Source organism: Pristiophorus japonicus, chromosome 8 (genome assembly GCF_044704955.1).
Source record: "Pristiophorus japonicus isolate sPriJap1 chromosome 8, sPriJap1.hap1, whole genome shotgun sequence".
NCBI lineage: Eukaryota > Metazoa > Chordata > Chondrichthyes > Pristiophoridae > Pristiophorus > Pristiophorus japonicus.
In genome coordinates, this window is record NC_091984.1 from 17,843,935 (window position 1) to 17,867,976 (window position 24,042).

General features: G+C 44.5%; 1 protein-coding gene across 6 annotated transcripts in view; it reads right to left on the reverse strand.

Annotated features, from left to right (window-relative positions):
• nexn (nexilin (F actin binding protein)) overlaps positions 1-24,042 on the reverse strand; it is a 97,350-nt gene that overhangs the window by 27,280 nt on the left and 46,028 nt on the right. For 4 of the 6 annotated variants that reach the window (XM_070886535.1, XM_070886531.1, XM_070886532.1 and 1 more), the window contains 3 exons: positions 21,713-21,883; positions 14,706-14,885; positions 2,968-3,165 (listed from right to left, as the gene is read on the reverse strand). In XM_070886535.1, the coding sequence (XP_070742636.1) occupies positions 2,968-3,165; positions 14,706-14,885; positions 21,713-21,883 (549 nt within the window). The remainder of the gene's footprint in view (positions 1-2,967; positions 3,166-14,705; positions 14,886-21,712; positions 21,884-24,042) is intronic. The other 2 variants (XM_070886534.1, XM_070886536.1) reach the window with 2 other exon arrangements.

Genomic DNA, 24,042 nt, shown 5'->3' on the forward strand with positions numbered 1-24,042 from the left:
CCTCAAGTTAGGAGACAAAAACTGTACACAATACTCCAGGTGTGGCCTCACCAAGGCCCTGTACAACTGTAGTAACACGTCCCTGCCCCTGTACTCAAATCCCCTTGCTATGAAGGCCAACATGCAATTTGCTTTGTTAACCGCCTGCTGTACCTGCATGCCAACCTTCAATGACTGATGTACCATGACACCCAGCTCTCGTTGCACCTCCCCTTTTCCTAATCTGTCACCATTTAGATAATAGTCTGTCTCTCTGTTTTTACCACCAAAGTGGATAACCTCACATTTATCCACATTATATTTCATCTGCCATGCATTTTCCCACTCACCTAACCTATCCAAGTCACTCTGCAGCCTTAGCATCCTTCTCGCAGCTCACACTGCCAACCAACTTAGTATCATCTGCAAATTTGGAGATACTACATTTAATCCCCTCGTCTAAATCATTAATGTACAATGTAAACAGCTGGGGCCCCAGCACAGAACCTTGTGGTACCCCACTAGTCACTGCCTGCCATTCTGAAAAGTACCCATTTACTCCTACTCTTTGCTTCCTGTCTGCCAACCAGTTCTCAATCCACGTCAGCACACTACCCCCAATCCCATGTGCTTTAACTTTGCACATTAATCTCTTGTGTGGGACCTTATCGAAAGCCTTCTGAAAGTCCAAATACACCACATCAACTGGTTCTCCCTTGTCCACTCTACTGGAAACATCCTCAAAAAATTCCAGAAGATTTGTCAAGCATGATTTTCCTTTCACAAATCCATGCTGACTTGGACCTATCATGTCACACCTTTCCAAATGCGCTGCTATGACATCCTTAATAATTGATTCCATGCTAGCTCTATTTGTAAGGTTATGCCCCCCTTGTTCCGGATTCCCCCACCAGAGGAAATAGTTTCTCGCTACCTGCCCAATCAAATTCTTTAATCATAAATACCTCAATTAGATCACCCCTTAATCTTCTATTCTTGAGGGAATACAAGCTTAGTCTATGCAACCTGTCCTTGTAATTTAACCCTTTTGCCGGTGAATCTGCACTGCACCCCCTCCAAGGCTTAATATATCCTTCCTGAGGTGCTATGCACAGAACTGATCCAGATGGGGTCTAATCAGAGCTTTATATAACTAACATAACTGCTGAGCGCGAAATCTCAAGTGCAGCAAGTGTTTGCACCGTAATATCCTGATGGGAAACTGTCGGCAAGGCCAGCGCATTTAAAGTGGTTTCTTGGCCTAGCTCTCCTATTGTGAATCATGAGCTCATCCTAATAGTATGTGAAGGATACTTTTATTTGAATAATGAGGATTCCAAAAAAGAGGTGATCTACCTCTTTCGAATATTTGCTCTTTAAAAAAAAAAAATTAATAATGTTTTACAAAAGCCCAATATTTATCCCTCAACAGCATAACTCAAAAACAGATTATCTAGTCATTTATCTCATTGCTGTTTGTGGGAGCTTGCTGTGTGAAAATTGGCTGCCATGTTTCCCTACAGTGACTGCACTTCAAAAGTATTTCATTGGCTGTAAAGCACTTGGAGATGTCCTGTGGTTGTGAAAGGTGCTATATAAATGCAAATTCTTTCCTTCTTTCTTTTGCCTCCAGTACTGCATCTGATGGATCATTCCCAGCAAGTAGCACTCTTTAACCGAGGAATTTCTTCTCATTATCTGTTTTGCACTGACTCTTCATTCATTTAAATATATTTCCTCTGGTCCTAGATTAATATGATATGGTTTTATTTTACCTATGTCATTCAATATTTTAATAACCTCCATGAGGACCCCTTAATTCCCTTCTTTCTAAACTGCACAGCTTAAGCGTGTCTCATCTTTGACTTGATGTCCCTTTACATTGGGATCTGCCTTACTGCACTTTATTGGACCATCTCCAATGGTTGAATTGACATAATAATGGCAATGGTTGGACTTTGGACTAATGACTGTGTTCATCAATGGTATTCAGCTCCCGAACATTGTTTGACGCAGTCGGTACTGAAACCAGATCTCATTAGCAACGTTCAAGGACTTTTTTTAAATTGGAAGAATGATTAGATTCCTTTGTGACTGACTTCTGAAAGGGATATTATTCTGGACCCAATGCCATTCACACCTAACTGCAAAAAGTCACTTAAAATAAGTACCACCATGGTACGCCATCAATATAAGATAGTTACCAAGGAATCCAATAGGGAATTCAGAAGAAACTTCTTTACTCAAAGAGTGGTGAGAATGTGGAACTCACTACCACAGGGAGTGGTTGAAGCAAATAGTATGGATGCATTTAAGGGGAGGCTAGACAAGTATATGAGGGAGAAGGGAAGAGAGGGTTATGCTGATAGATTTAGATGAGGAAAGATGGGAGGAGGCTCGAGTGGAGCATAAACACCGGCATAGACTGGTTGGGTTGAATAGCCTATTTCTGTGCCATATATCCTATGTAATCCTATGTATTGTCAGGTTAATCTCTCTTTTGACAGTGGAATGCTATGTAGGCTGACCATGCTTATTAATCATCTTTCTATTGCATGCGAAAAGAGATAGATTTGCCTGTTATCGCCCCTGGGTGTAGTGGATCATTTGATGCTGCTCTTGGAAGAGAAACCAGGCAAGGAAGATTGTCAGCGCGTTGGAGATCCCGCCTGGTTTCCATCCGTCACGTCTGCTTCCTCCTATTCATCGCTAGGAATTGCTTTGGAGGGGGGGGGGGGGGGGCAAGAGGGCGTTTTTCGCCAGTCAGCCAAACGTCATCGTAAATCCCGTTTGCACGATCGAGCAGGATCTCCACCTATCTTCCACCACAGCCAATCCGCGGAAACCCCACCAATGGAAACTTGTACCTTTATGGATGTACATTTCCTACGTGGTGGTGGAAATGGAAGAAGCGTTGCTGATTTTCAGCGATAAGCATCGGTAAATACTCACAGCTTTTCGGGGATCGTCCCAACGCGGGGCACTTACCATGCTTTTCCGCGCTTCAGCAAATTGCTTCCGCTCTTCCTCCAAACGTTTCCGAGCCTCTCCCTCCACCTTACGCTGCTCCTCCTCACGGCGCTGCCTCTCTAACTCTTCGAAACTTAGCTTTAATTTCCCGGGCCGCGCTGGGTCCTTCAGAGTCGCACCGAGATCGGGTCGATCTTCTTCCTCTTCAGCTAGAGACTGAGTACAATGCAGCAATTGGATTGGGACATTAGAAAAGGCAAAGATGAGAAAAATATAGGCCATTCAGTCCCGTCAATATAAGAACATAAGAATTAGGAGCTGGAGTAGGCCATACGGCCCCTCGAATCTGCTCCGCCATTCAATGAGATCATAGCTCATCTTCGATCTCAACTCCACTTTCCCACCCGATCCCCATATCCCTTGGTTCCCCTAGAGTCCAAAAATCTATCTGTCTCAGCCTTGAATATTCAACGACTCTGCATCTACAGCCCTTTTGGGGTAGAGAATTCGAAAGATTCACAACCCTCTGAGTGAAGAAATTCTTCCTCATCTCCATCTTAAATGGCCGACCCCTTATCCTGAGACGATGCCCCCTAGTCTAGAATATCCAGCCGGGGAAACAACCTCTCAGGATCTACCCTGTCAATCCTCCTCAGAATCTTATGTTTCAATGAGATCACCTCTCTTTCTTCTGAACTCCAGAGAGTATAGGCCCTATTTACATAATATCTCATAGGACAATCCTCTCATTCCAGGGATCAATCTAGTGAACCTTCGTTGCACTGCTTCGACTTCCTTCCTCAGATAAGGAGACCAAAACAGTGCACAGTATTCTAGGTGTGGTCCCACAAACGCCCTGTACAATTGCAGTAAGACTTCCTTACTATTGTACTCCAACCCCCTACAATGAAGGTCATAAAGGAATTGGATAAGTACTTGAAGGAAAAACAATTTGCCGGGCTACAGGAAAAAGGCAGGGGAGTGGGACTAGCTGAAGTGCTCTTGCAGAGAGCCGGCATGGGCTCGATGGGCCAAATGGCCTCCTTCTGTGCTGTAACAATTCTGTGATTCTAACATGCCATTTGCCTTCCTAATTGCTTGCTTACTTGCATGCTAACTTTGTGTTCCCTGTATGAGAACATCTAAATCTCCCTGAACACCAACATTTAATAGTTTCTCACCATTTAAAAAATAAATCCTGTTTTTCTATTCTTCCTGCCAAAGTGAATAATCTCACTTTTCCCCACATTATATACCATCTGTCACCTTATTTCCCTCTCACTTAACCTGTCTATATCCCTTTGCAGGCTCCTTGTGTCCTCCTCACAAATTGGTTTCCCACTTAGTTTTGTATCATCAGCACTCAGTCCCTTTATCTAAGTCGTTAATATAAATTGTAAATAGCTGAGGCCCAAGCACTGATCTTTGTGGCACCCCACTAGTTACAGCCTGTCAACAGGAAAATGACCCATTATCCCTACTTTCTGTTTTCTGTCCTTGCTAATATATTACCCCCAACCCTATGGGCCCTTATCCTGTGTACTGACCTTTTATGTGGCACCTTATCCAATGCCCTTTGGAAATCCAAATATACTACATCCACTTGTTCCTCTTTATCTGCCCTGCTAGTTACATCCTCAAAAACTCTAATAAATTTATTAAACACGACATCCCTCTACTGAATCAGGTTATGATTTTCTAAGTGCCCTGTTACCACTTCCTCATTAATAGATTCCAGCATTTTCCCGACAATGATGTCAGGCTAACTGGCCTGTAGTTCCATGTTTTCTCTCTCCCCTCCTTTCTTGATTAGCGGGGTTACATTTGCTACCTTCCAATCTGTTGGGACCGTTCTAGAATCTAAGGAATTTTGGAAGATCACAACCAATGCATCCACTATCTCTGCAGTCACCTCTTTTAGAATCCTAGGATGCAGGCCATGAAGTCCAGGGGATTTATTAGCTTTTAGTCCCATTAGTTTCTCAAGTACTTTTTCCCTACTGATATCAATTACTCACTCTCATTAGCCCATTGGTTCCCCACTATTTTTGGTATGCTTTCTATGTCTTCTAGTATGAAGACAGATACTAAATATTTGTTTAAGTTCACTGCAGTTTCCTTATTCCCCATTATAATTTCACCTTTCTCCGCCTCTAAGGGACTGACCATTACTTTTGCTACTCTCTTCCTTTTTACATACTTGTAGAAGCTCTTAAAATCTGTTTTTATATTTCTTACTAGTTTACTCTCATATTCTAGTAACTCCTTCTTTATCAATGTTTTGGTCATCCTTTGGTGGTTTCTAAAGCTCTCCCAATTTATGGCACACTACTATTCTTCACATTATAAGCCTCGTCATTTAATCGAATACTATCCTTAATGTCTTTATTTAGCCACAGATGGATCACTTTTCCCATGGAGATTTTATTTCTCAATGAAATGTATCTTTGTTGAGAACTTTTGAATATTTCCTTAAATGTTTGCCACTGCTTATTACCTTTATTCCTTTTAGTCTAATTTTCTAAGTTACCTCAGCCAACTCGTTTCTCATATCTATGTAATTGGTTTTATTTAATTTAAGACTCTTGTTTCTGACTTAAGTATTTCACTCACAAACTCAATGTGTAAGTTATCATATTATGATCACTCTTCCCCAACGGATCCTTTACTATGAGATGACTAAATAACCCTGTCTCATTACACAATACAAGATCTAAAATAACCTGTTCCCTGGTTGGTTACATGATCTATTGTTTTAGGAAACTGTCTTAGAAACATAGAAAATAGGTGCAGGAGTAGGCCATTCGGCCCTTCTAGCCTGCACCGCCATTCAATGAGTTCATGGCTGAACATGCAACTTCAGTACCCCATTCCTGCTTTCTCGCCATACCCCTTGATCCCCCTAGTAGTAAGGACTTCATCTAACTCCTTTTTGAATATATTTAGTGAATTGGCCTCAACAACTTTCTGTGGTAGAGAATTCCACAGGTTCACCACTCTCTGGGTGAAGAAGTTCCTCCTCATCTCGGTCCTAAATGGCTTGCCCCTTATCCTTAGACTGTGTCCCCTGCTTCTGGACTTCCCCAACATTGGGAACATTCTTCCTGCATCTAACCTGTCTAATTCCGTCAGAATTTTAAACGTTTCTATGAGGTCCCCTCTCATTCTTCTGAACTCCAGTGAATACAAGCCCAGTTGATCCAGTCTTTCTTGATAGGTCAGTCCCGCCATCCCGGGAATCAGTCTGGTGAACCTTCGCTGCACTCCCTCAATAGCAAGAATGTCCTTCCTCAGGTTAGGAGACCAAAACTGTACACAATACTCCAGGTGTGGCCTCACCAAGGCCCTGTACAACTGTAGCAACACCTCCCTGCCCCTGTACTCAAATCCCCTCGCTATGAAGGCCAACATGCCATTTGCTTTCTTAACCGCCTGCTGTACCTGCATACCAACCTTCAATGACACCCAGGTCTCTTTGCACCTCCCCTTTTCCTAATCTGTCACCATTCAGATAATAATCTGTCTCTCTGTTTTTACCACCAAAGTGGATAACCTCACATTTATCCACATTATACTTCATCTGCCATGCATTTGCCCACTCACCTAACCTATCCAAGTCGCTCTGCAGCCTCATAGCATCCTCCTTGCAGCTCACACTGCCACCCAACTTAGTGTCATCCGCAAATTTGGAGATATTACATTTAATCCCCTTGTCTAAATCATTAATGTACAGTGTAAACAGCTGGGGCCCCAGCACAGAACCTTGCGGTACCCCACTAGTCACTGCCTGCCATTCTGAAAAGTCCCCATTTACTCCTACTCTTTGCTTCCTGTCTGACAGCCAGTTCTCAATCCATGTCAGCACACTACCCCCAATCCCATGTGCTTTAACTTTGCACATTAATCTCTTGTGTGGGACCTTGTCGAAAGCCTTCTGAAAGTCCAAATATATCACATCAACTGGTTCTCCATTGTCCACTCTACTGGAAACATACTGAATGCATTCCATGAACTTGTCCTTCAGACTACCCCTCCAATTTGATTTGCCCAGTCTATATGCAGATTAAAGTCCACCACAATTGTTGTATTACCTTTGTTACTCACTCCTGTTGTTTGTTGATTAATGCTCTGTCCAATGGTATAACTACTCTTTGTGGGTCTGTAAACTACTCCCACCAGAGTTTTCTGTCTCGTTATTTCTTATCTCCACCCATACTGAAGCTCATTTTTGTAGTATCCTTTTTATTATTGAACATCCCTCATTATAACTGCTCAACCATCGGTGGTAAGAGAAGGCGACAAAGACGAACAGGGCGACTACATTTGAGGTCACAGGAAGGCAGGGAGGTGATTGGTTGGTGAGTTTTTCTCTCTTTTCTTGCTTTAAATTACGGGCCTTAAATTAGAGTCCGGGATTAAAAACTAAATCTAATTAATTAAATACATTATCAATGGCAGGGCAGGCGATGTGTCACTGCTGCAACATGTGGAAGCTGGTGGACACCATTGAGGTCCATGGCGATCAAATCTGCAACAAGTGTCTGCAGCTTGAGGAACTTTGGCTCCGCGTTGATGAGCTGGAGTCCGAGCTGCAGACACTGCGACACATCAGGGAAAGGGAGAGTTACATGGACGCCGTGATCCAGGAGCTAGTCGCACCAATTAAATTAATTAATTCAAATTTGATCCGTGGTCAGGGACAGGAGGGTGCGACTACGAGCGAGAAAGGTATAAGGACCCAGGAGGTAGCGATGAAAGATCCTCAGCTCTTGCTCTTGCTCTTGTCCAACAGGTTCGAGGCTCTTACTCTCTGTGTGGACGAGAGCAGGGAGGATGAGCACACTGACCACATCAGCGTGGTACAGGGGGCCATTCAAGTGGGGGAGAAGTGAAAAGAAAGGTTGCAGTGGTAAAGGACAGTGTAGTTAGGGGGATAGATACTGTGCTCTGCAGTCGAGAGCGCAAGTCCCGAAGGCTGTGTTGCCTGCCTGGTGCCAGGGTTAAGGACATCTCCTCCGGGCTGGAAAGGAACTTGGGGCCCAAGTTTGCCCTCCCAGAGGTGCGCCGACTTTGTAGAAGAAAAACGGTGCCGAAAACTTACCTCAGTATTCTCCCCGCACCTTGGAATGTCACAGACCTGGGCATGGTGCAGCACAAGAGTGGGGGGGCGGAGCCAGGTTCCGGCGCTGAAAACGGTGCCGGGACCTCTGCACATGCGCATAGAGTGTGCGCGCATGTGCAGTAGCTCCTCACCCCCACAATCTCTACAAGTGCTCTGCAGGCTGTGTGGGAGGGGCCCGAAGCACGCTGCAGCTCCTCGCCCCCTGTACACCTGCATAGTTTCCTTGTTAATAGGGAGAATAGTATTTCTTGTTACAAGTTGTCGCACATAGGCAAGTGATAAGTGTTATATATGTAAACTTGTATTTACTCTAGACAGCCACCAGAGGGCTCGTCCCCTGGAGTCCCAAGGGATCCCATAATCCCTAAGGAGGCCTCACAGGTTGGAGAGACACTACGGAGACCTGCAATAAAAGACGAAGGTCACACTTTACTTTGAGCTCACAGAGTCAGACTGAACACTATCTCCATACATAACAATAAGTATAATTGGTATTTGGTATTTTGGTGTCCTGATCTGAGTATGTCTCAAATGAATTTATGTCAAAAGATGATTTGATTCCTTTCAGCCTTGGTTTAGGGGATTGACAGATTAGATACACTTTTCAAGAAAATCAAGATGGAACTTTGGCTTCAGGCATACAAAGGAACTCATCGATTTAGCTCAAATTTTCTTATTTACAGGGAGTGTTTGAATTCTTGGCTGAGTGAAACTCCACAATTCAAAGGAGCCAGTTCCCATTATTTCAGTGAGGTTGCAGACAATATAAAATTTCTGCAATTTTGGCTGGTGCGGGCTCTGCAGGTTGTGTGAGAGGGGCCTGAAGCGTGCCGCCCCTATCCCTGGCCGAATGGGCTTCCTCTTCAGCATTCCGCTGCCTTCCATTCACAAAGGTAGGATTTCTATTTTTTATTTGCTATTGATTGATTGTTTGCTTATTACTTTCATCTTGCTGCTTTAGGTGCAGGGTTCCTTCTATTTTTTATTTGTTAATTAATTGCTTATTACTTTTTGTGCTTTGTTTAGTGCTTTGTAAGTCTTGGTGCAAGGTGCAGGTCCTCTCAGCTTCCTTGTATTTTTTATCATTGAATGCTTATTTTTGTGCTTTGTTTCGTGCTTGGTGCTTTAAACGTACTTATGCTTCTTTAATGTTGTTGTGAAGGTGCTTAGTGCTTTGCAAGGACCTCGCCGCTTCCCTTCCCCCCCCCTCCTATCTCTGCCTACCTGCGCTGATTTCTTAACTCACTGCAAGGTTTTTCTGTGCGGCCACATACGCTGGCCTAAGTTAGTTTGGCATAACTTTTAGCTCTCTAAACTTGCTTAAATGGCCAAAACAAGCGTGTGGCTGGTAACACCCCCTTTTGGGAAAAAAAAAACTAAACTTAAAAAAAAAACATAACTAACTCACTTACACTGGAGCAAATTAAATGGGCAGAATTGCGATTTTTAAGATACTCCAAAAAAATCTAGTTGCTCCAAAAAAAATGGAGCAACTCCTGGGCAAACTTGGGCTCTTGGAATGGGAGGGGGAAGATCCAGTTGTCGTGGTCCACGTGGGTACCAACAACATAAGCAGGACAAACAAAGAGGTTCTGCTGAGGGATTATGAGCAGCTAGGTGCCAAATTAAAAAGCAGAACCACAAAGATAATAATCTGGATTACTAGCTGAGCCATGAACAAATTTGCAAAGGGTAAATAAGATCAGAGTGTTAAACATGTGGCTCAGAGACTGCTGTGGGAGAAATGGCACCAGTACTGGGGTAAGAGGAAGCTGTTCTGTTGAGACAGGCTCCACTTAGACCGTGCAGGGACTAGGGTCCTGGCGAATCAAAAAACTAGGGCTGTAGCAAGAGCTTTAAACTAAATAGTGGGGGGAAAGATTCAGGTGAGCGGAAATTTAAAAACTCAAAGAATAAGGAGAAGGCAATAGAGCAAGGTAGCACTGGGGGAAATGAAAACCAGAGCATGACAAGAAGGGACAGAATGTATAAACATAAAAGTGTATCAGAAAATGGAGTCAAAGCAGGAAAAAATGGTCAAAAAACAAATTTAAAAGCTCTTTATCTGAATGCACGCAGCATTCATAACAAAATAGATGAGTTGATGACACAAAGATACAAATGGGTATGATCTGATAGCCTTTAAAGAGACATGGTTGCAAGGTGACCAAGGCTGTGAACTAAATATTCAGGAGTTTTTGACAATTTGGTAGGACAGACAGAAAGGGAAAGGTGTGGGGTAGCTCTGTCAATAAAGGATGAGATCATAGTGTTTGTGAGAAACGATATTGACTCAGAAGATCAATATGTTGAATCAGTTTGGGTGGAGATAAGGAATAATGAGGGGAAAAAGATGCTGGTGGGCATAGTCTATAGGCCCCCTAACAGTAGCTACACTGTTGGATGAAGTATAAGTCAAGAAATAATGGAGGCTTGTAATAAAGGGACGGCAATATTGATTGGACAAAGCAAATTGGCCAGGGTAGTCTTGAGGAAGAGTTCACAGAGTGTATCCGGGATAGTTTCCTTGAACAGTACATTGCGGAACCAACCAGGGAGCAGGCTATCTTGGATCTGGTACTGGGTAATGAGACAGGATTAATAAATGATCTTCTAGTAAAGGATTCTCTCAGGAGGAGTGACCATAGCATGGTTGAATTTCAAATTCAGTTGGAGGGTGAGAAAGTTGGATCTCAAACCAGTGTCCTAAGCTTAAATAAAAGAGACTACAAAGCTATGAAGGCAGAGTTGACTAAAGTGGACTGGGAAAATAAATTGACCTGTAGGACGGTTGATGAGTAGTGGCAGACATTTAAGGAAATATTTCATAACTCGCAACAAAAATATATTCCAATAAGAAGGAACGACTGTAAGAGAAGGGATAACCAGCGGTGGCTAACTAAGGAAATAAGGGATGGGATCAAATTGAAAACAAGGGCATACAATGTGGCCAAGACTAACAGGAGGCCAGAGGATTGGGAAATTTTTTAAAAGACAGCAAAGAACAACTAAAAAAGATAGAGGGAAGATAGATCATGAAAATAAACTAGCACAAAATATAAAAACAGATGAGAGTTTCTACAGGTAAATAAAAAGGAAAAGAGTGGCTAAAGTAAATGTTGGTCCCCTAGAGGATGAGACTGAGGAATTAATAATGGGGAACAGGGAAATGGCAGAGACTTTGAACAAATATTTTGTATCGGTCTTCACGGTAGAAGACACTTAAAAACATTCCAATAGTGGATATTCAAGGTGCTATAGGGAGGGAGCAACTTAATATAATCATTATCACTCAAAGAAGTAGTAAAATAATGGGACTAAAGGTGGACAATTTCCCTGGACCTGATGGCTTGCATCCTAGGGTCTTAAAAGAAATGGCTGCAGAGATAGTGGATGCATTGTTTGTAATCTAGCAAAATCCCCTGGATTCTGGGGAGGTCCCAGCGGATTGGAAAACTGCAAATGTAATGGCCCTATTTAAAAAAAGAGGGAGACAGAAAGCAGGAAACTATCGACCAGTTGGCCTAACATCTGTCGTTGGGAAAATGCTGGAGTCCATTCTAAAGGAAGCAGTAAATGAACATTTCGAAAAGCATAATTCAGTCAGAGTCAGCATGGTTTAATGAAAGTGAAATCATGTTTGACAAATTTGCTGGGGTTTTTTGAAGATGTAACAAACAGGGTGGATAAAGAGGAGCCAGTGAATGTGGTGTATTTGGATTTCCAGAAGGCATTCGATAAGGTGCCACATAAAAGGTTACTGCACAAGATATAAGTTCACAGGGTTGGGAGTAATATATTAGCATGAATAGAGGATTGGCTAACTAACAGAAAACAGAGTCATGATAAATGGGTCATTTTCCAGTTAGCAAACGGTAATTAGTGGGGTGCCGCAGGGATCAGTGCTGGGGCCTCAACTATTTACAATTTATATTAATGACTTGGATGAAGGGACTGAGTGTAATGTAGCCAAGTTTGCTGATAATACAAAGATGGGTAGGAAAGCAAATTGTGAGGAGGACACACACAATCTGCAAAGGGATATAGACAGGCTAAGTGAGTGGGCCAAAATTTGGTAGATGGAGTATAATGTTGAAAAATGTGAGGTTATCCACTTTGGCAAAAAAAACAGAAAAGCAAATTATAATTTAAATGGAGAAAAATTGCAAAGTGCTGAAGTACAGAGGGACCTGGGGGTCCTTGTGCATGAAACACAAAATGTTAGTTTGCAGGTACAGCAAGTAATCAGGAAGGCAAATGGAATGTTGCCCTTTATTGCAAGGGGGATGGAGTATAAAAGCAGGGCAGTCCTGTTACAGCTGTACAGGGTATTAATGAGGCCACACCTAAGGTATTGCGTACAGTTTTGGTCTCTATTTAAGGAAGGATATATTTGCATTGAAGGCGGTTCAGAGAAGGTTCACTAGGTTGATTCTGGAAATAAGGGGGTTGACTTATGAAGATAGGTTGAGTAGGTTGGGTCTAGGCTCATTGGAGTTCAGAAGAATGAGAGGCGATCTTATTGAAACATATTCGATAATGAGGAGGCTCGACAAGGTGGATGCAGAGAGGATATTTCCACTCATGGGGGAAACTAAAACTAGGGGGCCACCCATTTAAAACTGAGATGAGGAGGAATTTCTTCTCCGAGATGTAAATCTGTGGAATTCTCTGCCCCAGAGAGCTGTGGAGGCTGGGTCATTGAATATATTTAAGGCGGAGATAGACAGATTTTTGAGCAATAAGGGAATAAAGGGTTATGGGGAGCAGGCAGGGAAGTGGAGCTGAGTCCATGATCAGATCAGCCATGATCTTATTAAATGGCAGAGCAGGCTCGAGGGGCCAAATGGCCTACTCCTGCTCCTATTGCTTATGTTATGTTCTTATGGTCTTGCCTTTAGCTGTTTGGGCCCTAAGCTCTGGAACTCCCTCCCTAAACCACTCCACCTCTCTACCTCTCTCTCCTCCTTTAAGATGCTCCTTAAAACCTACCTCTTTGAACAAGCTTTTGTTCATCTGCCTTAATTTCTTCTTTTGTGGCTCGGTGTCAAATTTATCTGTTTTGTCTTGTAACACTGTTGTGAAGCGCCTTGGGACGTTTTACTACGTTAAAGGCGCTATATAAAAAAAAGTTTATTATCCAAACTATCCCCTTTAAGTGTCCAACTGCATTCTGAATGTTCTTAGTCCTCCACCTGGCAGACTATTTCAAATATATGTCATTCTAAGTTAAGAGATTCTTATTAACATCTTACACTAATCTTTGAAGGTGGCATGACAAGTTGACAAGGATGTTTAAAAAAGCACATGGGATCCTGGGCTTTATAAATAGAATATCAAAATTTGCAGGGCAATGGGGAAAGAGCAGGGGGAGTGGGACTGATTGGATCGCTCTTTCAAAGAGCCGGCACGATGGGCCGAATGGCCTCCTTCTGTTCTGTATTATTCTAACTCTATGTGCTCAGGTGCTGAAGGTGGAACCTGAATCCTAGGTACTGAATTGAGACTGTCCAAACTAATTTCCGGTTAGGACCTGTACAGCCAATGGACATAGAGGGGGAACTTATAACCCACTCCACCCAAAATAGCTGTGCAAAGTCTTACTATCCCATTCCAGCCTGCTATCATCTTAACTGGGCCCTTTTTTTTAAAAGGAGGCCAAGGTGTCTGCTTGACTCAGGCTGGAGTCTCATTAATATAAGAACATAAGAATTAGGAGCTGGAGTAGGCCATTCGGCCCCTCGAGCCTGCTCCGCCATTCAATGAGATCAAGGCTGAATCGTCTACCTCAACTCCACTTTCCTGCACTATCCCCATGTCCCTTAATATCCAAAAACTGATAGCTGTTTTGAATATACTCAACGACTGAGCCTTCGCAGCTCTCTAGGTAGAGAATTCCAGGGATTCACCACCCTCTGGGTGAGTTTCTCCTCATCTCAGTCTGAAATGGCCGACTCCTTATTCTAAGACTGTGACCCCTGGTTCTAGACAGAGGAAGCATCCTCCCTGCATTTACCCTGTGAGAATTTTGTATGTTTCAATGCGATCACCTCTCATTCTTCTAAACTCTAGAGATTATAGGTCTGGTCTTCTCAATCTCTCCTCAGAGGACAATCCCCCCATCCCAGGAATCAGTCTGATGAACCTTCGTTGCACTCCCTCTATGGCAAGCATTTCCTTCCTAGGGAGACCAAAACTGTACACAATACTCCAGCTGTGATCTCACCAGGGCCCTATATAATTGCATTAAGACGTCTTTACTCTTATACTCAAATCCTCTTGTAATAAAGGCCAATATAGGCTAGTGATGTCATTCGGACCCTAATGGCCTTTAATGTGGGCACCCGCCACAGACACTCTTCAGTAAAACCCGGGCAGGGAAGAAGAGGAGTTCCTCTCAGATAAGTATAAAACTTTCCTTTAGCCGGGGCCAGGAGGTGCAAGAGTGCTTCTTTGGGCCCCACAAGGAAAGGATGGGTCTCTGCTGCTCCAGGCTCCTCGCTGCCGGGAGTTAAAATAGCCAGGCGGCCTCGAACTGATGATGTCAGGCAGGTTTGATGCTCAATCTAAAGGAAGGACCTAAGTTGATGATGTACATGGATAATGGGTGCAAGTAACGATGATAAGTTCCAACCTTCCTTGCTTCAGCAAAGGCTGCCTTTTCCTCCTCAATGCGCTGCCTCGCTTCCTCCTCTGCTTTTCTCTTTTCCTCATCCTGTCTCCGCCTCTCTATTTCTTCAAAGCTGAGTTTTAATTTCCCAGGCCGGATTTCACTCTTGCTGGCAGACGTGCTCTCCAGTTCCTCATCTTTTTCCTTTGACACAAAAACACAGGTAATGTTATTTTTAAGATATTAGCAAAGGGCATGCTCCCGCATTCGGGTTGCCAACTCCGGGTTGGACGGCCGTCCAGGAAGTTATATCACATGACCTCCCGCATCCAACCGGCCCCGCCCGAGGCATCCATCCTTGCTGTGCCCCGCCTTCCCACGGCCAACTGGAAAGCAAACAGTCAAAGGTTATGGGGAGCGGGCAGGGAAGTGGAGCTGAGTCCATGATCAGATCAGCCATGATATTAAATGGCGGAGCAGGCTCGAGGGGTCAAATGGCCTACTCCTGCTCCTATTTCTTAGGTTCAGTCTTTGTTACCCAAATGGATGAATCTTAACCATCAAACGGCCTTTTTTGCCACCTCCAGTATTTTTGAACTAAAAAGTGAAAGTGTTCAAAGAAAAGGAGAGAAAAAAATCACTATTTTTCTTAACGTCCCTATGATTTTTTTTCTCCCGGGTTTGCTCCCAGCAGTGTCTTGGAAATTATTGTTTAATTCCTGGAGACTTCCGGGCAATCCTGGAGGGTTGGCAACCCGAGTCGCGATCTGTTAACTCCGCCTTTTCTGTTTCCAGCTGCTGGAGGACCTGCTGCGTATTTCCAGCATGTTGAGTTTTTAGTTTGAGCGAATGCCGTAGCGGGAACAATGCGCGTGGTTTGTTAAATGAAAAGGTTGTTTGCTTGCAGACGCAGATGTTCTTGCCCTGCCATGTACCCTTACAACAAGTGTCTCCACGACCACGCTGCTTCCTACCTCTGCAACCTCCTTCAACCTCGAGCTGCAACAGAAGCAGCTGCCACTTTCTTGACTCTGGTCTTTGCACACCCTCCCCTCCCCCACACCTCCCTCCAGCCAACTTTCAGCCACACAGCCTTCAACTGTCTTGGCCGCACACTCTTAAACTCCTCTACCTTGCTACCTCTCTCCTCCTTCAAAACCCGTCTCTTTGATCTTGCCTTCAGTTACCTCCTCGGCATCAGGTTATTTTATGCCTCTGACGCATTTTGCAAACTGTCCTGTTAAAGTCTTCTACAGGTGCAAGTTCTATGTAATGAACATGGGGCAGATGCAGTACACGAGGGTAAAGGAAAGCACTGGGCAGGAGGTGAGCTTCAAGTTTGGTAAGAACTATTTTATTTTCTTTAAAAGTTTACTGTAGATTGTCTCCAATCGAGATCAAATAGTTCTTCTCCACAAAACACATTTTTCTCTTCCCGCACTCTCGATTTCCTCTGTCTGTGCCACCCACCCCTTCCCCCATCGCCAAAGGCATTGACTTCAGTTCAGGTGCAGTTTCATAGACATCTGTACCTCACACACACTTAACCATTCTTCACCTGTGATCCTAGATGTGAGAAGTCTCAGCCTTGGCTCACATCAGGGTCAAAGATCGTGGGTTCAAACCCCATCACAAGAAGTGAAAGATTCCTGTTATATATGTATATCAATAAATACCTTGTTTAACCACCAGAGGGCTCATCCCCTGGAGTCCCAAGGGATCCCACAATCCCTTGGGAGCACCTGTACATAAGGAAGCTTCACAGGTTGGAGAGGCACTCTGGAGACCTGTAATAAAGGACTTACGGTCACACTTTACTTTGAGCTCACAGTATCTGACCAGACTCTTTATTCAATACATAAAAATTCCCATGCCAACTTTTGAGAAGAAAAACAGGGAGTTTGGCCAACATTCCCTCCTCAACCAACACTGCTAAAAACAGGCTAACGGTTCATTTGTTGCATTGTGGAATCTTGCAGTGTGCAAATTGGCTGCCTACATAACAGGCACTGCACTCCAAAGAGTGATCCATTGACTGGGGAGTACATTGGGATAGGCTGAGGATGTAAAAGGTGCTAATCTATCTTTCTTCGACAATGAGTCTATCCAACAGACACACCAGACACACATGCGCACTCACACCAGACACAGATATACATCAAAACAACAACAACTTGTATTTATATAGCACCTTTAACGTAGTGAAATGTCCCAAGGTGCTTCACAGGAGCATTGAGACAAACAAAATTGACACATACGGAGAAATTAGGGCAGGTGACCAAAAGCTTGGTCAAAGAGGTAGGTTTTAAGGAATGTCTTGAAGAAGGAGAGAGAGGTAGAGAGGCAGATAGGTTTAGGCAGGAAATTCCAGAACTTAGGGCCTAGGCAACAGAAGACACGGCCACCAATGGTTGAGCGATTATAATCAGGGATGCTAGAGGGCAGAATTAGAGGAGCGCCAGACATCTCCGGGGGTTGTGGTGCTGAAGGAGATTACAGAGATCGGGAGGGTCAAGGCCATGGAGGGATTTGAAAACATTGCTTAACTGGGAGCCAATGTAGGTCAGCAAGCACAGGGGTATGGGTGAGCGGGACTTGGTGCGAGTTAGGACACAGGCAGCTGAGTTTTGGATCATCTCTAGTTTATGTAGGGTAGAATGTGGGAGGCCAGCCAGGAGTGCGTTGGAATACACACACACCACACGCCACACACCACACACACACCTCTCAAACCAGCATTTCTGCAACTGAAAGTGGTTTGGAGATTGTGGACTTATAATTCAAGTGGACTTAGAGAGGGTGCTTTGCCTCATGAAAGTAATGTCTGTTCTTCATATCTTCTCTTCTCCTGTTCAATTTTTTGGTCGTCGTCTTCTTCCTGTGCCTTGTCCAGATCTTCAAAATTCACTTTGATTTTGCCTGATGTTTTGCTAACATTGTCAGAAACTTCAAAAGTTGTGGAAATAGCTTCACCTTCCTGTTTCAAAAACAGAAACCCTTTCTTTTAATAAATCTTTTCCCCCCCCCCCACCCTCCCAAATTCACTTTTCACTTACAACCATTCCTCTGCTTGGACGACATACAGATGAGTCATTCAACTGGCAAGTATCAGCTTGGTTCAGTTGATGCAGTCAGAAAGTTGTGGTTTCGAGCCTTCGGCTCCCAATCTTGGCTGGTGTCCTCTGGAGTACCGAGGATCACCTGTATTGTTTGAGGTGCTGTCCCTTGGGTGAGACGCTAAGCCATCTCACTACATGAAAAGCACGGAAATGTCATTCCTCCCTCGATATCAACCAACAAGACGCAGCATGGATTCATGAAAGGGAAATCATGTTTAACTAACTTACTGGAATTCTTTGAGGATATAACGAGCATGGTGGATAGAGGTGTACCGATGGATGTGGTGTATTTAGATTTCCAAAAGGCATTCGATAAGGTGCCACACAAAAGGTTACTGCAGAAGATGAAGGTACGTGGAGTCAGAGGAAATGAATTAGCATGGATAGAGAATTGGCTGGCTAACAGAAAGCAGAGAGTCGGGATAAATGGGTCCTTTTCCGGTTGGAAATCAGTGGTTAGTGGTGTGCCACAGGGATCAGTACTGGGACCACAACTGTTTACAATATACATAGATGACCTAGAAGAGGGGACAGAGTGTAGTGCAACAAAATTTGCAGATGACACTAAGATTAGTAGGAAAGCGGGTTGTGTAGAGGACTCAGAGGCTGCAAGGAGATTTGGATAGGTTAAGCGAATGGGCTAAGGTTTGGCAGATGGAATACAATGTCGGAAAGTGTGAGGTCATCGACCTTGGGGGAAAAAAAACAGTAAAAGGGAATATTATTTGAATGGGGAGAAATTACAACATGCTGTGGTGCAGAGGGACCTGGGGGTCCTTGTGCATGAATCCCAAAAGGTTAGTTTGCAGGTGCAGCAGGTAATCAGGAAGGCAAATGGAATGTTGGCCTTCATTGCAGGAGGGATGGAGTACAAAAGCAGGGAGGTGTTGCTGCAACTGAATAAGGTATTGGTAAGGCCGCACCTGGAGTACTGCATGCAGTTTTGGTCACCTTACTTAAGGAAGGATATACTAGCTTTGGAAGGGGTACAGAGACGATTCACTAGGCTGATTCGAGAAATGAGGGGGTTACCTTATGATGATAGATTGAGTAGACTGGGTCTTTACTCCTTGGAGTTCAGAAGGATGAGGGGTGATCTTATAGAAACATTTAAAATCATGAAAGGGATAGACAAGATAGAGGCAGAGAGGTTGTTTCCATTGGTTGGGGAGACTAGAACTAGGGGGCACAGCCTCAAAATACGGAGGAGCCAATTTAAAACCAAGTTGAGAATGAATTTCTTCTCCCAGAGGGTTGTGAATCTGTGGAATTCTCTGCCCAAGGAAGCAGTTGAAGCTAGCTCATTGAATGTTTTCAAGTCAAAGATAGATAGATTTTTAAGCAATAAGGGAATTAAGAGATACGGGGAGAGGGCGGGTAAGTGGAGCTGAGTCCACGACCAGATCAGCCATGATCTTATTGAATGGCGGAGCAGGCTCGAGGGGCTAGATGGCCTACTCCTGTTCCTAATTCTTATGTTCTTATGTTCTTAACAAATTTTGTTTTATTTTTAAAGATAGCTGGTTTTTCATCTCCCTGTTTTGTGAGACAAGCTGGCTGGCACCTTTGTCTACATAAAAGCAGTCGCTCCAATTCAATGTATTGCAACTTTTCTGAGAAATGCGATAAGCGACACAATCACAATCTGTACAACAGCTTGCACAAGTTGCCGTGTCGTGTGCAGTTTTGGATACCCCATTATCGGAAGGATGGAAAAGCGATAGAACATGTACAGTGTAGATTCACCAGGGATGAGAGGTTACAGTTGTGAAGAGAGATTTGAGAACTTAATGCTTTTGTCACTAGAACAGAGAACACTAAAGAGCGACTTGATGGTAAATAATCAAAGAGATTGCTTCCGCTGGATGAAGAGACAATAATGAGCGGGCACAAATTTAAGATAATAAGAATTAAAGGGGAGGTTACAAAAATTTCTTCACACAGATGAGGGTTAGAATGTGGAATTCTCCACCACAAACCATTGCTGATGCAGAGTCTGTAAATTCTCCCAAAAGGGAGTTAGATAGTTGCTTAGTCCATGATTCTATGAAATGAAGGCCTTTTTTTTCCAACCGTACATTGTTCTGCTGCGATTAGGACATTTTGCCTTTTTTGTGGCGTATTAATCTGTCTATGACCAGCTTTACCAGTTTAGAATAAAAAGATTCCAGATGGGATGCATTAGTCAGGACATTAGGTTGTTAAATTTTGTAGTGATGAAGTATGTCCCAGCTGCGACCATTTTTATTGGAAAATCTGCGTCCAATCAGGTCAGCAACGAAGCAGAAAAGGAGCAAGATGTTCACAAAGTAAAACTGTGCCAGGGATGGTTTCCTCCGGTCATCGTGTATCATCATCATCATAGGCAGTCCCTCAGAATCGAGGAAGACTTGCTTCCACTCTAAAAATGAATCCTTAGTTGGCTGAACAGTCCAATACGAGAGCCACAGTCCCTGTCACAGATGGGACAGATAGTCGTTGAGGGTAAAGGAGGGTGGGATTGGTTTGCGCACGCTCTTTCCGCTGCCTGCGCTTGGTTTCTGCATGCTCTCGGCGATGAAACTCGAGGTGCTCAGCGCCCTCCCGGATGCACTTCCTCCACTTAGGGTGGTCTTTGGTCAGGGACTCCCAGGTGTCGGTGGGGATGTTGCACTTTATCAGAGAGGCTTTGAGGGTGTATTAATTGCATTGTGAAGAGAATGAGAGAGTTTCCTATCATTAATAGTCTGTGATTATCTTGTTCTTGCTGCTGTTGCTCCCCCTTCTCCTTACGGATCACTTGGTAGCACAGGAGCCTTCTCCCCGGTGCCCTGGCAAACATTTATTCTTCATCCAATGCCAAAACACATGATCTGGTCATTGCTGTTTGTGGAATCCTCCTCTGTGCAAATCTCCACATTACAGCAGTGACTACATTTCACAAGTACTTAATTGACTTTAAAGGGCTTTGGGACGTTCTGAGGGCGTGAAAGGTGCGATGGAATTGCAAGTCTTTCTTTCCCTCGCTTTCTTTTCTTCCTCGTGTCATGTTGCTTCAGTTTCTGTTGCTTTTTGAACAGAAAAGCTAGGGCTGCACACTTGCGATTCCTGATATACACGGCCTGCATACGTAGCCCTCACCCATCATACGCATCCATTCCCCATCATATGCAGCCATCCTCCAAATTGTTAGAATTGCAATCCTATGCTGTGTTGGGGAATTTAGACTTAGTGTATTTGAGACATGGCTAGATGACAATTGTTATATATGCAGACTATAGATATGCAACTATACAGTGACTACACAGCGTATAAGATGGAGACTTTTTATCTGATGTACTATCAATAAGGTTTACACTGTGTGTATATACTATGCTGGCACCACTAGAGGGTGCAACTGGTGGAGACTGGGGTTTCCTGCTCCTGTGGCAGAGGCTGTCCACCAGAGGGCACTGCGGTGGGGGACCTGAGGATCACCTGCATAGGTGTGCAGGACCCAGTATAAAAGCTGCCACCATGCTTGTGCCTCACTCTGGAGTTACGAATAAAGGACCAAGGTCACTACAGTTTGAGTACAACACATTGCCTCATGGAGGCATTCAGAAGCGCCGAGAATACGGACTTTCACACGCTTAGGGCTACCTTTGGCACACTAAAAGATTTCACACAGGGTGAGGATTGGGATGCCTCCACGGAAAAGCTCGAGCAATATTTTGTGGCAAATGACCTGGTAGGGGAGACGGACACATTGACGGAGAAGCGCAAGGCTATACTGCTGGCCAGTTGTGGCCCGAGGTCTACCGCCTCGTCAGGGACTTGCTGGCACCCACGAAGGTCAAGGATAAGACATGCGATGAGCTGACTGAACTAATTCGCGACCAACTAAAACCAAAACCGAGCATCCTCACGGCCAGACACAGATTCTACACTCACCGCAGACCTGAGAGCCAGAAGATTGCAAAATATGCTGCCGACCTCAGGAGACTTGCCGCACCGTGTGATTTCGGCATGCACCTCAACGAAGCATTGCGAGACATCTTCGTTATGGGAATTGGCCACGAGGGCCTCCTTAACAAGCTCTTCTCTGCCGACATCACAGTCAACCTGCAGAAGGCCATCAGCATCAGTCAGGCATTCATGACCTCGACCTGCAGCACCAAGCAAATTATTCATCTTGTGGACTCAAACCCGACAAGTACTGTACACAGAATGGTGCTTTTCACAGGCAAGACGGTAGAACGTGGATCTGCCCAGGGCAGAGAGCACAGACCTCAGGGTTCCAGAACTCAGAGTCTGCCGAGGGGTGCTAATCGAGTAGCACCATGCTGGCGTTGCGGAGGAAACCAGAGGGCTCACCAGTGTCGGTTTGCTGATTACATATGCAAAGCCTGTAACACGAAGGGCCACCTCCAGCATATATGTAAAAGAAATATGACTCACCGTCTAGCAGAGGAGTCAGTAGATGACTTTGAATCCAGCGGAGAGTATGATGATTTGGCCAGAGAGGTAGCTCAGCTCCAAGAAGAAGTGTACGGAGTGTATACCTGCACCACCGATTGTCCTCCAGTGAAGACAGAAGTCGAGATAAACGGCATTCCAGTCTTCATGGAAGTGGACACGGGAGTGAGCCAGTCAGTGATGAGCCAGGATGCCTTTGAGAGGCTATGGAATGAGAAACGACCCGAGCTGGTTCCAGTACATGAAAAGTTGTGTACCTACATCAAGGAGCTGATCCCAGTCCTTAGTAGTGCAGATGTAAGTGTAATCCATAATGACGTGGTGCACAAGTTACCTCTGTAGATTGTTGCAGGTGATGGGCCAACGCTACTCGGAAGAAGGTGGATGGGGAAGATCCAGTGGAAATGGGGAGACCTCTTCACTCCAGCAATCAATGTCCCCCGTGCTCAGACGCAGCGCAAAACCTCACCTTCGCTTGGGCCAGGTACCAGAGAACAGAACAGAGCAGCGCAGCACCTGAGGCACAGACCGTCCATCACGACTGCGTGGCAATGATCCGACCGGAACGACCTTAAAGTACCTTCCTGGCTGCAGTGGCAGGACTCCTGGGGAGGAAGATCGAATTCACAGGCACTCTTCCAGCTTTTGTGGCAGAATTGCGGGAGAGAAGGATCAAGGCAGTCGAAGCAAGATGGCGTCCCTGCTGCAGCGAGGTGCAGCGTGGCTGAAACAAAAGATGGCTGCGGCCATATCACGAGGGACCAACACGTGGTGTCTAACAAAGGATTTGATTGGGGTAAAGCCAGCAGGGTTCTCTTAAAGGAGACCTGCAACCAACTGAACTTAGAGACATTGTATGCATGGCAATCAATGTAACGAACCGATTAAGATCGTGAACAAAATGTTGAGATGTCAGTACCAGTCCTAATGTAAAGAACAAAATGTTGTGAGATGTCAGGATTTGTGTAGCCATGGACACACACATTGATCACACCCAGAACCCACTGGAACCTCCACTGCATCATCAAACCATCCAAACTGGTAACTACTACTCAACATTGTGGCAAAAGGACTTGGGTTTAACAGGGAGAGAGCCAAGCCAAAGTTCAGCCAAGGTGCAAGGGCTATTGGCACTTAAGTCTGGGGAGAGCTAAGCCAGAGCACACAGAGCAAAGGTAATTGGCACAAAGGACTTGGGGGAGAGTGATTTTATATATGCAGACTATAGATATACTCTCTGTGTAGTCACTGTATAGTTGCATAAGATGGAGACTTGGTACCAATCTCCTATCAATAATGTTTACACTGTGTATATACTATGCAGGCACCACTAGAGGGTGCAACTGGTGGAGACCGGGGTTTCCTGCCCCTGTGACAGAGGCTGTCCACCAGAGGGCACTGTGCTGGGGGACCTGAGGGTCACCTGCATAGGTGTGCAGGACCTAGTATAAAAGACTGCTCACCATGCTTGTGCCTCACTCTGGAGTTACGAATAAAGGACCAATCACTACAGTTTGAGTACAACACATTGCCTCATGGAGTCATTCATAAGTGCATTACAGACACAATAATGATGGCACAGAAATTCACCTAAAGGGCTACAAGGGTTTGGGAAAGGATAGGGTATGTAAAGGGGATGTGGGGTTGCTATTTTTAATCAGAGAATCTAACAGCTAGAGAGAGACTTGATATTGCCTCATCAGGCTCAGCTGAAGCTATCTGGGTTCAAGTGGACCAAGCTCATGGGCAGGGATTAATTATCGGTAATTGCTATAGGCCCCGGGTCTGCCGCTTGAACATGATGA